Raw genomic sequence first — 15226 nt, forward strand, 5'->3', positions numbered from 1 at the left:
CGTCTTTATGGGCAATGGATACCTGGATCCTGGGTCGCATGAGCAAGGTGAGAGCTTCCAAGCCATCTCAAGACTCTCTCTCTCTCACATGTGAGATTATAAATATATGTTTTTAAACAATATATATAATTTGTTTAAAAATATATATATTATAAATAGAACTAATTCTAATAGAAAAGATATCAATAATAAAATAACCCAAAATAATCTGAGTTCTTTGGCTATTGTGAGAGATTTGTATCCATGTTTTTTATTAATGGCTTTAATCCTTTAAGACAATTTATTTTCTTAAGTGGCCAATGCCTCCTTTCAAATCTTTGTACTGCAGGCTTATTAGCAGAGTTAACATGCCAAGATCAGAGCCTTTCTCCCTGCGTACATGAATTACTTTTACACTGTTCCTGGCTAGCTCTTATAAATAGGGATTATGGAGAGAGATTGTGTGTGGGCTAGTACCAATCCATCAATACTGAAGGAAAAACTCACAGCAGAAATCTTCCTGTTGCTAGGTCAATAAAGTGTTGCTTGTATATGAAGGATATTCAGATGTTATACTTTAATGTAAAATTTCAAATCTCAGAAAAAGTCAATATGCTATTAATATATGCACAAAGTAGCTTGTTTGGTGAGAAATACATAAAGGTATGAAAACAGTAGTACGCTGGTATTATGTCCCAGGCAGTCTTCAGGCACATCAGCCTGTGGGTACGGGAGTTAGCCAGGTGCTCTTGCCACTGGTAAAAGAAGAGGGCTGCTCTCCTTTCTTCCTGGGTCACTTGTGGCAGAAAGAATAGAAACAGCACTAGAAAGAATGTCACACCAAGCATAAGCCCTACTAGTTTCTTGAGAACATGGGCCTAAATTTTACAGGGTTCCAACCATTAAGAAGATGATCCCAGTATGATGAGGATTACAGACACAGAACACATATCCAATCCCATTTTCTGTGTGATGTAACTACCCTAGGGAAAAATACTATTATCAGCAAAGTTAGAGGACAGCACATTCAGTCAGATGATCAAAAAGAGAAAACCCTCCAGGACTCCATAAAGACCATTAATCACAAAGTAGAGTCTTCCCCACAATTGCACATGTGTCTATTGGTTGTTAGTGAATTAATATTACCCAAGAAATTCTCAAATTAAGGCTGTCATTTTTTAATGTTTAGGGATATTAGATGACAAAAAAAGTGACCTTGAAAAGCAGTCTTATGGCATCAAAGTTGGACTATCAAAAACTCTGAAGTTGTTTTCATATGATAACCAGAGTCTCTATTTAACAAACAGATGAGTGTCTAATTATGAGGCATCAGTTTAAAGAAGCATGCTATATCCAAATAATGGACTATTAGGCAGTCATTAAGTTTTATGCTTTTGGATAATATTAATAAAATAGGAAAATGTTTACAATATCATAGTAAGTGAAAAAAGCAGATTGCAAACTTCACATATGGGGTGGGGCAAAAGTAGGTTTACAGTTGTTCGTATGGAAAAATAATACAATAATTAATATAGTAGTACTAGAATAAACTCTGTGTTTTGTGAACTCACAACTGTAAACCTACTTTTACTCCACCCTGTATTATATTTCCTGTTCTATTGCATCACAACATGCACAGAAAAAATAAAAGCACTGGTAAGAAATAGAATAAATGTAAATGCTAACTCTTTGTAGGTGTGTATATAGGTAAATTTTATTTTATCCCTCATAAGATCTTTAATAAGCATCAATTACCTTTATATAGTAATAAGAAAATCATAAATGTATTTTAACTTGTTTATTAACATGAGTTCTCTAGCCTCTACTCTCCTATTTATTTCGATAGCACTACTGATAAAATATTATAACCTAGGAAGTAGAAAGATAGTTTAGAGGACTCAGGAGCCAACCACAGTTAACTGTCATGAAATAAAAATCTCAATAAAATGTAAACAAGATGGATGAAAGCCATATTTTGGCCCCAGAGATACTTCCCTCTTTACCGTGTTTCATTAAGCCAGCACTTCAGTGGCTGGGTTCAATTCTGCTTTTTCTCCCTGTTGACATGTGCAGGTTTCAAAATTAAAGTCAACCCATATTATCTTGTTGTTTTATCCTTTCACTCATTCATTTGGCCCTGGCTGGTTTAGCTCAGTGGATTGAGCGTCGGCCTGCGAGCTAAGTGTCGCTGGTTCGATCTTCCAGTCAGGGCACATCAGAGAAGGAAAACTCTGACTCCAAAAAACCTCCGCTGCCTTGTGGCATACCTCTTCAGGGGAAAGGCTAAGGGAGTAAACCCCGACAGAAAATCCGGAGCCGGAGTCCCTAAGGCGGTTTGACGTTGTAGTCAACACCGGCAACTCCTGCGGTGCACCTGAAGCCAAGCTGTATTGACTCCGTCTTTCCCTTGGACCCTTCAGCTGCGAAGAGAGGGGGGGTCTGCTGCATGGGCAACAGCAGACCCTCCATATCACCCTGCCCAGGCTCTGTAGCTTCAGCGTCATCGCAAGATGTCGATTCAACACGGGAGGAGACAGATACCGTGTCACTCCCGAGTCGGACTGCACAGCCATTCTCGGCGGTGCAGATAGACTCTTAAGAAGCTACACCATCGTCTCTCGAGACGGACGGCTGCCGACGATATCCTTTCATTCAGTGGCTGACAACAGGCACATGAAGACAATCAGCCTTTCTGAAATTATGTTTCTGAACTCTATTTTCTCAGTACATCCTGCTCTTCTCCTTAAATTATTTTACAAACATATATGGGGGTAGAAGTTGCACTTTGTGGGTTAAGTCTAACAGCAGTGTTGAGAGTTTGTGGGTTAAGGGCACACCTCCTACTCTGAGGGGCTAGCCCCTAATGGTTTCTTTCTGGAACCCCAAAACCAGTGTAGGCAGAGGGGATGGGCTTGGTTCTTGGAGCTCAGGGAACGAGAAGAATGGAACACTTGAATGTGAGAATGTATCAAAACCACAGCTCAGAAAGATAGACAAAAATATGTAATCTAGTATGCCTATCTATAAATCATTGTCATAAAGAAAATACTTATTAGCAGAATCTTTATTAACCAAGAAATATGAACTATCCACCCAACTGTTATTCCATATCCAATAATAAAATTAAAAATCAACTTAGGTTTAGAAACTTTAAGTGTCACAATAAGAACTTTTCTCCTTGTAATACACTCCCGTCCCCTGCCCCCAGACACTAGAAAAACTACACTGGTGACGTCAATGCTTGGCTCATGGTAGGTGCTCAATAACTATGTGTGGGAGGAAAAGGAAGGGAGGAAGAAAAACTCTCCACGCCATGTACAGTTCGTGTGTTGGCTTTGGGCAGGACTGTACATTACAGAGCGATAAGAATATATACAATTTTTAGGACTTCCAATTTCATCTCCTCATGGTGTTAACAGCTCTGATACTCAACACTTTTCTCTATTATGAAATTCTCCCTATAGCTGATATTAATCCTCTTGGCTTGATCTTAAGCTCCTCTATCTCAGAGGAGCAAGTGAATAGCTGGTCTCAATATTTGGAACAATCATTCATTGTTCATACATTTAAAGAGAGTAAGTCATCACCTCATTGCCTTTTCTTCTTCCCCTTAACGACTCTAATTCCCACAGCCTTTCTCTATAGATCTTGTTTTCTAATCCCTTAATCCAATGATGCCTATTAACACTCAGTTCTAAGTCAGCAAAAATAGCATGTTGTGGGATGGTGGTTTCAGGAGCTCCACAACAAACACCTCTGACATGAGGAGCTTCTGTTTCACCTCCTCAGACCCCCTCTGTAGAGTCTGGAGAGAGCAGGGATACTCCCTGGCCTCTCCTCTGAGGCTGGGAAGTGGGACAGGGTTTGCACAGGCGTGTCTGGGCCACCACCAAATATGTACTGGCTTACTTTACAATCTCACCCTGTCCTGGGCACAGATACATAGTGGAAAACCAAATAAATGTGGTCCCTGTGTTCACGAATAGTCTGTCAGTTTTTGTGTATGCTTGCATGCAAGGTTGTTTTATTTTGTCAGTCAATAGCTTTCAAGGGGACTATGTCATAGCAGTGATTGGCTTCTGTAGTATTGTCACCAAATGGATCACTCTAGTCTTTGGGTGCTAGTACCATAGAGCATCTGTACCTGGAGTTAGTGTGGTCTTCTGGATATTGCTAGCTTAAAATAGTGACTGGAAACCCAAAGAAGAAGCCGCATATAATCTACATAACGAAGGGTATCTTCTGGTAGGTGAGGCAGGGGAGAGGCAGTGGGCTTATAAAATACACATCTTGCCTCTTTGGGGAAAAGACAAGCAGAGATGCAAACCATACATATTTTTCAGTCATTCTGGCCCAGACAGTTTCTTTAAGGCCTGTTTACATCTTATAGCCTGAAAATGCACTATCATCATTTCTTGAAGTCATTACTCAGAACACACCCCCACTGCATTTCATTTTTATTATCCCCATTTTAGGAACGATTAAATGGAAGCAGAGAGCAGTAGCAATGAAGCAAATCATGAGAGGCTCTGATAAAGACAGAAGCCTGAATGCTTGTTGGAACTGCGCCAGACTGTTTTTAATGCAAGTTTATGCAGCTGTCCCCCACTTACAATGGAACCTGCTCTGCACACAATTATTTTCCACCATTCCAACTCGCTATGCTATGCCTGCATGTGTATGTGTCTGTGTTTCCTTTTTAAATGTTCTTCTCCACATTCCTACATACCAGAGAACTGTGCTTGGCTTTCTGTGAATATAATTCTGACCTAGAGATCTCTTTGCTATTCTAACCCCACCCCCATGCCACCTCACTGGCTACTTATATAGTGTCCCATTAAAGGTTCAGAAGAGCAGTTTCCACTTGTTTTAAAAAAGGAGGATAATGAGTTATATATAAAATTTGTATATGCTTGGAGTATTTTCAGAGCAAATACACAAGACATTGGAAATAATAATTGCTCTGGGGAGGGGCCTGGAGGAACAAAGGAGCACAGATGATAAGAAGACACTCTTTTTACCATCTGACTTTTTAAAAAATATCATTTGACTTTATACCATGTGCAAATATTACCTTAAAATTACACAAGGAGGGTGGAGACTACCAACTGATATTTGCTGGATATTGGCTGTATTTCAGTCACTATTAACTGTCGTTTTACTATAAAATCTCCTTTAATATTTATAACAGCTTTATGTAAAACCCTATTTTACAAAATGGAAATAGACTCAGGTGATATCAGTCGCTTGGTTTACCCTGCTGACAAATGACAACATGAACTCGGCTCTTTCTGATTTCCAAAACCACGCTCAGTTCCATTGACTATATGGCCTGGACTGCTGAAAGAAAACTCATGAGTAGCATTGAGAATGCTTTTGAAAACCGTGATGGAATACTATGAAATGCCATCACATGGCTCACACCAACAATTTAATGAATGTTCCTTGGCCTGCTCATTGAAGCTGTTTCAGCGTGCCCCTCCTGGAAATGGAGTCTCGTGGGGGGACTGCCCGCCAGTCCTTTGCTGGCGCTGAGGACTCACTCCAAAGGTGGGAGTTGTACCTGCTCTCACACTCCCTTCAGTAAACTACACTGTCTAAATGGGAGACTTTCAGGTAGAAGTAAAGTGGCTGGTCAATATTCTAAATCTCCTAAGCATACAGACTCTTCATTTATTTAACAATTATCTTTTGAGTGCACACTCTTCTTAAGTGTAAGAATTATAGAAAGCAAGAACAAAGTCCTTCTTCCCATGGAGTGTTCATCCTGGTGTGAAGAGACAAGCAATAAATTAGCAAGCAGGCAAATAAACAAAACATCAGATAATGAGTATATTGAAGAAAATGAAAATAGACTGTTGTGATAAAGTGACTGGGTGGCTATTTTCTCTCAGGTCAACAGGGGGCCTTCTGAGGAGACAGCATTTATCTAAATGGCAAGAATGACAAATGTACCCTGGGAGCTATTTCCCTTAAAAACAAACTCCAGTTTCTTTTGTATGCTCCAGCTCTCTTCTGATTTTCATTCCAAGCACCTATTTGTTTACAATGTGCATTTGTAATCCCAGAAGTTAGAGCTAGAAAACACCCTACAAATGTTCTTACTCTCAGGCCATGATTTTAGGCACGAGGAAAGAAAGATCTAGAAAAGTGAAAAGAGCAGGTCACACAGCTAGTTAGGAGCATGACTGAGAGCTCAGTCTCCTAGTCCATGTTTTTCTATAAATCTAGATTCATTCCCTACTTATCTTCTTTTTTCCTTTCTCATTGAATGTATTGGGGTGACACTGGTTAACAAAATTATACAGGTTTCAGGTGCACAACTCTACAGCACATTATCTGTACACTGTATTGTGTGTTCACCACCACAAGCTACCTTCCCAGTGTTATTTCCTCCCTGTTCAATCCTACCCTCGTAGCTGCCTCTTGGAGTCCACAGACACTAAATCTTCCCTGAACGAAGGGGTGCCTTCTGGAGTGGTATTGGGAATCCTGAGAGTGCAGAAGGGCTCTGGGGCCGGGGTAACAGTGGAAGAAAAGGTGTAACTTCCCACAGTGCAATTTCACCACATCTCAGACATGCCCTGGAGCTGTGCCTGGCTCCTGCCACCCCTTCTAGCCCATAATTAAGCCCTAACAAGGGTTTCCAGCTTTGGAAGCTGTGTGGCTCTGTGAACTCAGTGAACACTAAAGGCTACTCTCTTCAGCAGTGTTCTCTGATTTAACCAAGTCAATATAAAAAATGTTCTATTCTATGATTTCAACTCCTCCCAAAATGCTTTACAAAATGATTAACCACATAATTTCTTTATATAATAAATTCCCTCAGTACATTAGAAAATTCAACCTACATAAAGATATTATTTTCCCCTCACCAAAAAAATAAATAAATAAAATAAAATAAAGAAAAAAATAAAGAGAGAAAAAAAGAAAAGAACAGCTACTGTATTACTGTATCAAGGATAATAGCACACACTTGGATTCTTAATGATGGATTTTAGACTCTTGTTATTATGTAATGGTTCTCACTCATTCAACACCCATCTATTGAACTGCTCTATGCAGCACACTCTTCCCGGTTGCTGTGAGGACACAGCAACGACACAGCCTCTGTCCTCTGGAAGCTCTAACCCAGGCAGGTGTGAGGAGCGCCAGAGCAGAGGTATGGGCAACAGCTACAGGGGACAAGGCAGTGAGAGATTCAATCTCAGTCAAAGGTCAGGGGAGGAGACAGCAACATTTTAATTGAGTTTCAAAGGAGGTTCTGATTGGTATAATTGTACAATTCATCCCAGGAAAACAGAAATCTCATGACGTGCTGTATGGGCATGGGCACACTCTCAGAACAGAGAGGAGTCCAATATAGCTTGATGGGGAGACAGGAAATGAAGAAGAGAAAGACAGGAGTTAGAAGGTGGATCGGAGCCTTGAATGCAAAAATAGATAAAGTTTGGATTCAATCTGTAAACCACAGAAGCTTTGAGTGGGTTTGGGGCAGAAAAAGAACATAATCAGAATTGTGCCTTAAGAGCCTATTCTATAGCCATGTTTAGGACTGATCTGAAAGGACAAAGGTAGGCATCAAGGACATGGAGACACATCACATTGCTCCCCAATCATATAAAAAGTAAGGAATAAGTTCAAGAGCTAGAATAAAGGTAGAACTGATGAGGAGAAAGGGGATCCAAATTCCAAGGGAGGAGGATCTAATTTTGGAAAGGAAGGGAGACCACAGGCCTCAGATTCCAGCCTAAGGCGGAGGAGTCAGCACAAGTGACAGTAAGTGGTGTCTCTTTAATAAAGGAGAGTTTGAGCCTTGGCTGGTGTGGCTCAGTGGACTGAACCCTGGCTTGCGAATGGAAAGATCACTGGTTCAGTTCCCAGTCAGGGCACATGCCTGGGTTGTGGGCCAGGTCCCCAGTTGGGGGCAAGGCAACTTGATCAATGTATCTCTCTCACACAGTGATGTTTCTCTCTCTCTCTCTCTCCCTCCCAACCACTCTCTCTAAAAGTAAATAAGTAAAATCTTAGGAAAAGAAGACATATGAAAGGACAGTTTGAGATGCCCCATACTTGAGACACTAATCATGAGTCTACTACACAAAAGCTACACCAGCTGGACATCTTCTGATCCATGAGTCCTCAGTTATTAATAACTCCTCTTCTGGAGATATACAGAAGTGCCTGTTATACACGAGGGTCCCAGCACACATCTTAAATTATTTTTTCTCTACAAGAGCAGTGAAAATCAGCTTGATTGGGATGAAGAAAAGGAACCAAGTGAACAACCACTTCTGAATAAAAGATAACTCAGAGAAAGGAGGGCAACTTTAATCAAGAACACCAGGCATACTGCAAGCCTTATACTGTGCCCTGAAATGAGGAACAACATGACATGTGGAGGTCTTTCAATGTGAAGAATAAGGTCCTAGGTTCTACTACCTGAGCCACATAGGCCCAGTTCCATAGGTAAGCAGTCACATATTACCTGTCTAGGGTTCTCTGTGACAAGACTGTGAATTTCAAGTTTATCTCTGGCCTCTTTTTCTGGCTACTCTCTCTAGAAATAGATAGTTTGGTTTCCATCCTAATAAGAGTCATGCTGACATCTGAAAGCCTGTTCTTAGCCAATTGGACCATGGAGTCTGTAGAAATTGCTTTAAATCAATGTTTCCCAATGTGTTTCACAGAATATGAATTTCAGGAACAAAGAGGTGCCATGTTAAAATAATTTTGGGAATTGCCAAATTGAGTAAGATTAAATGTTTCTTTGTTATAAGATACCTCTGAACTTTCAAATGCTAATATGCTCTGAGAATCTCTCAGAATAAGAAAGAGTAGGTAGCATCTCCCAGCCTTACTTATTTGCAGAACCATTTTTCAGCAAAGCATCTCAAGGGAACAGTGCCCCACAGAACACATTGAGAAATACCAGTGATGACATTGCTCTCAGGAACCTTTGTAGGTAACTAGGAATCAGGAATAATAATAAAAGCTAAGACCTATGCAGTGCTTACTACGTATCAGGCACCTTTTTAAGGTTTTTACATATAATAATATATTTAATCTTCATAACAACCCTGTGATATTGATGCCATTATTATTCCCATTTTACAGAAGAGAAATTGGAGGCACGAGTAGATAAGAGATCTGTATAAGGTCCTAAGTAGACAAGTTAGTGAGTAGGGGACCTGGGGGTTAAACCTAGGCAGTCTGGCACCTACAGAAATTAATTTCTAATGGTAGCATTTCAGACACTGTGATCAGGTACCAGTGAGACAGACCCCGAGAAGAGCCTGGCATGACAAGCTTCCAATCCCAGTAAATCCATACCCGCCCACTCAAAAGTTGGGCCTCCCCGGTATGCCATGCAGGACACAACTTCTAAATTGTACCACTGACACAGTTTCTTCACCGAATTGTGTTACGTTGTACACGTGTAACCTTCCATTAAAACAAAGTTAAGATTCAGAAACACCATAAATAAAAATGGCAATACATAAAGAAAATAATCTCTTGATTAACCAATGCAGTAGTAAAATGAAGATACAAATTTGAGAAATGGTTTCTCATGTGTTCTCCAAGTATTGGTTTCTTGCTTCCCACCTCAGAGACCAAAACCAAGAAACTGTTTTCATTTCATGTATTGCAAAATTTCCCACCCCTACCCCTCCAGTGTGCTTGAGAATTGCCAAAGAGATATCCTACCCTTTCCCACTTCCTCTCCTTGTTCAGAAGGATTATCACCAGTTTTGGGTGCATCTGGTAGCCATCTTCGCTGAAGGACAGATTCCTCCCCTCAAAAGTGACATTGATCAGATACCTGCAAAGATAAAATAAAATGAAGGTTAAAAGTATGAAGAAGGTATGTCAAGAACAAGATAGCTAGGAAGATAGAGAGAAAGGTGGATGGAGATAAACATGTAGATAGTAAACAAACACCATGTGAAATGTGATACTCCTCCAGCTTCCACTTGATTACTCAGTAGAGCCATCAAATTTTCACATAATAGGAATAATATGAGAAGATAATATAATAATTTAAAATAAAGGCACCAAGTTTGAGTTTAGTATATATAGTTATAACTAAGTCAATTACTTAGCCTTTGGACCATCACTCTTTTTCTCTTTCTACAAAAACCGGGGTCATAAAGAAACCTACTTTATTAGGTTTATAAGCCTTAAGTGAGATAATTTTCCCTGGGGCCTGGTGCATAGTAAACCTTCATTGTATTAACAATATTTTTTTAAACAGCAGTGGATAAAAGGGAAGAGGTGGTAGAAACAAGAAAAGAAAGTGGGAGTGTACCAAAACAACTCTCTGCTAAGAAAGATGGCATATTGGTGTTTAGGATCTCTCCACCTCCCAGAGACATGCAGAGGCTTCTAATCTCTTGCTAAGATCCTGCCTAGCCCATACTTCTAAGAGGTGCAAGATGAGTCCAGCAGTAAGGGTCCTGGTTCCACAAGACGTCTTCTGGGAACCACAGTTATTATGCTGTGTATAGTGAATAGAAAATACTAGGGGCAAAGGAAGAACGAGGGAGGGGAATTTCACAGAGAGGTGTAGGTATAAGCTCATAAATTACCAGGAACTCTGGAAATAACTAGTCAGACCAATGAAGTTGCCTTCCTCCACAACACCTGCACCTCCCACTCACCCCATCTTACTCTGTTGGCTGCTCTGATCTAATGAAGATTTCCCTCATTGGGAATTCCCACAGGCGTGCTCATTACAGCCAAATTAGTGCAACTGTGCTGACGGTAATTAATGTCCCTTTACCATAATGGCCCAAGGAATCAATACTGATTAGCTCTGTGTCCACAAGACATGCTACTCAGGAGCCTTGGGCCGATGCTACTGTGAGATGTCTTTGCTAAGAAGCAAAAGGGTTATCTTGTCATTGCCATGAAGGTCCTGAAGGGCTGAGATGTGACCAACAATGATTTCCTAATACTATATTAAAAGAGAGAAGAAAGCATCAGGAGGCAGCTTAAAGGTTCCTCTTTTAAGTCTTCTCATTCAATGAAACTGTGAAACTCTTCCTTTGTTTCCCCATTTATTTTATTTTACTGTTGTTCAATTACAGTTGCCCCAATTTTCCCCTCATTGCTCTCCCCTGCCCTGTCCATCTCCCCACTCTCAGGTAACATTAGGTTAAGCAACAAGGTTGGTAAGATGCACATCCTTTAGACAGTGATAAAGTTGACTAGGCATCATGAGCCAAACTCTCATGGACCACTTCTAGGGCTGCCTGGGATTTTTAAGCCTCTCATTCTCTGGTCTTGTGTAGCTTCACAAATGCAAACATGAAGAATTCTGAAGATCTCAGAAAGTAGAGATCCCCAGAGTCTCAGAACTCAAAGCAACCTACATAATCAACTAGCTTATCACTTCTTGCAGTTTATACTTACCCTCTACAGAATCATAGATTGGGCCCCTCAGCTCTTCTTTAATACTCCTGCTAATGGGGAGCTTATCACTCTGCCCTTAACCCTCAAGGTAGCCATCTCACTGCTGCCCTGCAAGCCCTTGATCCTGGTCTCCTCCTTGGATATTATACAGTCTTGGTCTAATCCTTCTTTCACATGAGAGCTCTTGATGTATTTGAAGACATTTATCATGTAGCCCTTATAAAATAAAATTTAATCTTTGAAGAAAACTTAAGCTCATTTAAATTGACAATTTCAACTTCATGGACAAGGAAACTGGAGTACAGAGAGGTCCAATTATTTGCCCAATGTTCCACAGCTAACGGGGAGCAGAAATAACATTTTAAGCCACATTCCCAGTCCCATGTCCTCTCTACCATACCACCCTTATCCTCATATGCCACATTGGGTTTAATATCTCCAGTTCCTTCATGTAGTTATCATATGTTTTGGCTTCAATTTGCCTCCCATTATCCCCTTGGCTGCTCTCTCTGGACATTTCCAATTGATAAAACTGTAGCATCCCTAATTCAACCCAATGCTCCAAATGGCTTGCATCTGCTCCATACCCTGCACTGCTTCTCACCTCTCACCCAGTGATGCTTGCTCAAGCCCATGTCTCCTATAGTTTTCAACAACTTCAACACTCCAACCAAAGCCTTGTATCATTCATTTCATGGACTACAACTACAAAAGTATAAAACAAAATATTTTAAACAAACAAACAATAATTAAGTTGGAAAATATGTTGTTAACTACTATACTGAATTGCTTAGAATAATTTCTAGAAGTCTTCAAAGAAAGTTTATGAGACACACACAAAATTTAGTCTCATCTCTTTTTTAGAAGAAAGCAAGCAAGATGGGAGAGGAAGAATGAAGGAAGAAATGGAGGGAAGAAAGGAGGAAGGGGAAAGAGAGAGGGAGGAAGGGAAGGATAATGGGAGAGGGGAGAGAGGGAACGAAAAGGAAGAGGAAGGGAGAGAAACAACTTACCTCCATGGTTCTGAATAATTTTGACTTTATTTAAAGAACCATTAAGAATATTTAAAAGAACGTGTCCATTTCAGAAGGCAGTTATAAAAGTGAAGTTCCAAAAATAACTTAATAGGCAGTATGAATGGAATAAGTATATGGCCTCTCAGGATGATTTCTTTGAAGGGGACAGCATTGAATTCATTGTGTAAGTTGAGAAATTCAAACTGAGAAAATAAACCACACTAATGGGTAATGCAATTGCTCTATAGTTAAATTTCTTTAGTTATCTCTGCTCCATATACTTCTGATTTTCCTTATAAATTTTCTCTTTCTGGGATGTTCACCTTTTTCCAGCTCTACAGGTTCATGTAATTTTACCTACGTACTTCTCACATATTCTATACTTATCAAAAATATTTTAAAAATTTTATGACAATATAGAAAATATTCTTCTCCAAAGTATCCTTTAATGATTGATATCCTTTAGCATTATTTAGATTAATCAATCACATTGTGTTTTTTCTGAGTAATTCCTTCTGACATGCCAACATTTAGCTATTAGTGAAGAGTTTACAAATGTCCACCTGTCTCAAGCAAAGATGCCCGTTGAATAACAGAACAAACCATCCGTTCATTGGTAATGAGAAGTGTGAAAAAAATAATTAGGAGTGTGGTCATTTCTAGACATGTGACCTTGGCACCTGAACCTCAGTTTTTCCTCTTTAAAATAGAAATACCATTTTTACCTCCAATTTATCAGATAAGGCTGTTGTAATGACCACATAAAACAGTGAATAAAAAATACATAAAATATGATATAAAGTTGTACAATAAAAAGATTCAGAAAAAGAAGAGATGAGCATGATTTGAGTACTTGCCTCAGTTTGGGCCTCAGGAAAAGTGTGATGATTACATTTAACAAAACTCAATTATCCATGAAACACAATGGAGGAATGGAGATTGCCTTCCACATATGGAGGATAAACTAGGTCAAGTGGTGATATTAATCAATTTAACTTTCCATAAGACATGAAATTACCCAACTACCTTTGGATCTGACTGAACTTTGTCAATTTGGATATTAATTAAAACCTTAAAGTTCCCATGTGTAAATCTTCAGTAAATGATTAAACTATAAGGTTAAAGGACACCAGAACTCCCTTGTTTTACTTTAAATGTTGTCCTCAAGTATAGAATCAGAAAGTCTAGCCTCAAGTGTCAGCCACATTCAGAAGTTCTGCCCATAATACTCTAATCCCCTAAAAGCCCCATCAAGGTTTGGTATACAAAAAATATTGCTTGACTTGTCTCTGGAATGTAGTTTGACTCACAAGAAACATGATGGCCTGTCTCATAAAGCTCTAATATTACAAAAACCTCAGATTGTTAGAACTAGGAAAAAACTTAGAAACTATCTACTGAGAACTCTCATTTTAGAAAGGAGAAAATAGACCCTACCATAGTACCCAACTCTCCAAGGTAACCTTGACCTGCCTGTTCAGGACTGGAGTTCAAGTCTCCTGATTTTCAGTTCAGTGTTCTTTTTGCTACATCACTAAGTAAACTGAAATCAGTTTTGCAGAGCCTCAGAGGTGCATTTTAGTAATCTCATGTCACATATGCCCTGGACTATGTAGGGTCCCTAGTACAGACTGAATAAAATAAAATCCATCTCATTTCCTGCTTGACTCCTGCTTGTTAAGAGCCTCAGAACCCTGATGGGCTCAGAGCCAATATATTTGCTCTATATGGCCAAAGTCATACTCCAGTGAGTTTAATGGGATCAAGCTGAGGTAAAAAGCCCTTGGGCCTCTTTGACTTTGACCGTGACACTCAGAGTTCATCCACTGTACCGTGTTGATACCTAAAGCAATGATTAGCAGTATGCCCTGTGTGGGAGGTGTCCCAAAGATCTCTGCCAGAATTTTCCCTGCAAACTGAGAGCCCTGGCACCAACAATACTTACTTTGTCCTCCATATTTTTACAAGGCACTAGATATTTTTTTTGTTAATATCTGTTTATGCGGTAATAAGAGAAATAAGTCACTTATCTTAGCCAATCCTTTCATTTTCAGATATAGCAGAGGATGTCCAGAGGGGTTTTGTGCTTTGCTGGAAACAGGATCCGGGTGCCCTCCTGCCCCAGTGCAGCACTCTGTCCACTCACCACCATCCCTCAAAACGGTGGAATTCTTCACAGCTCTCAGTTTCCATTCTCCAGTTATTGAGAGCAAAGTAATAGAGAAACACAGTTCCAGGCAGGAGACTTGAATTCTTGACCTCTAGCTCTGAAAATATATTACTCTGTAATTGTGTCCTCGGTGTGTCGCTTGCCTTTTAAAGCCTTCAGCACCCTCATCTATAAAATACTATCTTACTTGCCTGATGAGGGAAGCTCGGAGATGCTGCTTTGATATGCTCTCGGTTTCTACATTTCATCTGATTAGTACTATGGCTACTACATTATTAGACTCCCATCATCTGAATGGCAAAACCTCAAATTTTTCAAAAAATCTTTCTCTGGTCTCCTTTAAGAAATTACTATTTTCGCGTACATGTTTTCTCTTGAAAGAGTAGAAACAATTTCCTACAGGATTAGAAACAGTGCACCTTACATCATTTGAAAGCTCCCTGATTAGAGATCAGTGCTGGGGGAAAAAGGTAAAGATATTTAAAAATTAGATGTTTGATGTTACAGTTTGGTAGATTAAATAGAAATTTCTCACTTTTCCTAAACTTAGAAATTCATAATTATTAAAATGCAGCCCAAATGACCAACAGTGTAATGTGGCCAATGTGGCAAGGAACAATTCTCCTCTGGATGCACCTGTGGGCTC

At 39.7% G+C, this 15226-nt stretch overlaps 1 protein-coding gene across 1 annotated transcript in view; it reads right to left on the reverse strand.

The window, feature by feature from the left end:
• The window catches only part of LOC150011430 (glutamate receptor ionotropic, NMDA 2B), a 106046-nt gene extending 95401 nt beyond the window's left edge, over positions 1-10645 (reverse strand). Inside the window, exons 1-2 of the mRNA XM_090275110.1 lie at positions 10641-10645; positions 9688-9802 (exon numbers count right to left, since the gene is read on the reverse strand). Coding sequence (XP_090131236.1) covers positions 9688-9802; positions 10641-10645 — 120 coding nt within the window. The remainder of the gene's footprint in view (positions 1-9687; positions 9803-10640) is intronic.
• Between the last annotated feature and the right edge of the window lie 4581 nt (positions 10646-15226).

Source organism: Furipterus horrens, unplaced genomic scaffold, assembly GCF_987537825.1.
Source record: "Furipterus horrens unplaced genomic scaffold, mFurHor1.1.pri manual_scaffold_4, whole genome shotgun sequence".
Classification (NCBI taxonomy): domain Eukaryota; kingdom Metazoa; phylum Chordata; class Mammalia; order Chiroptera; family Furipteridae; genus Furipterus; species Furipterus horrens.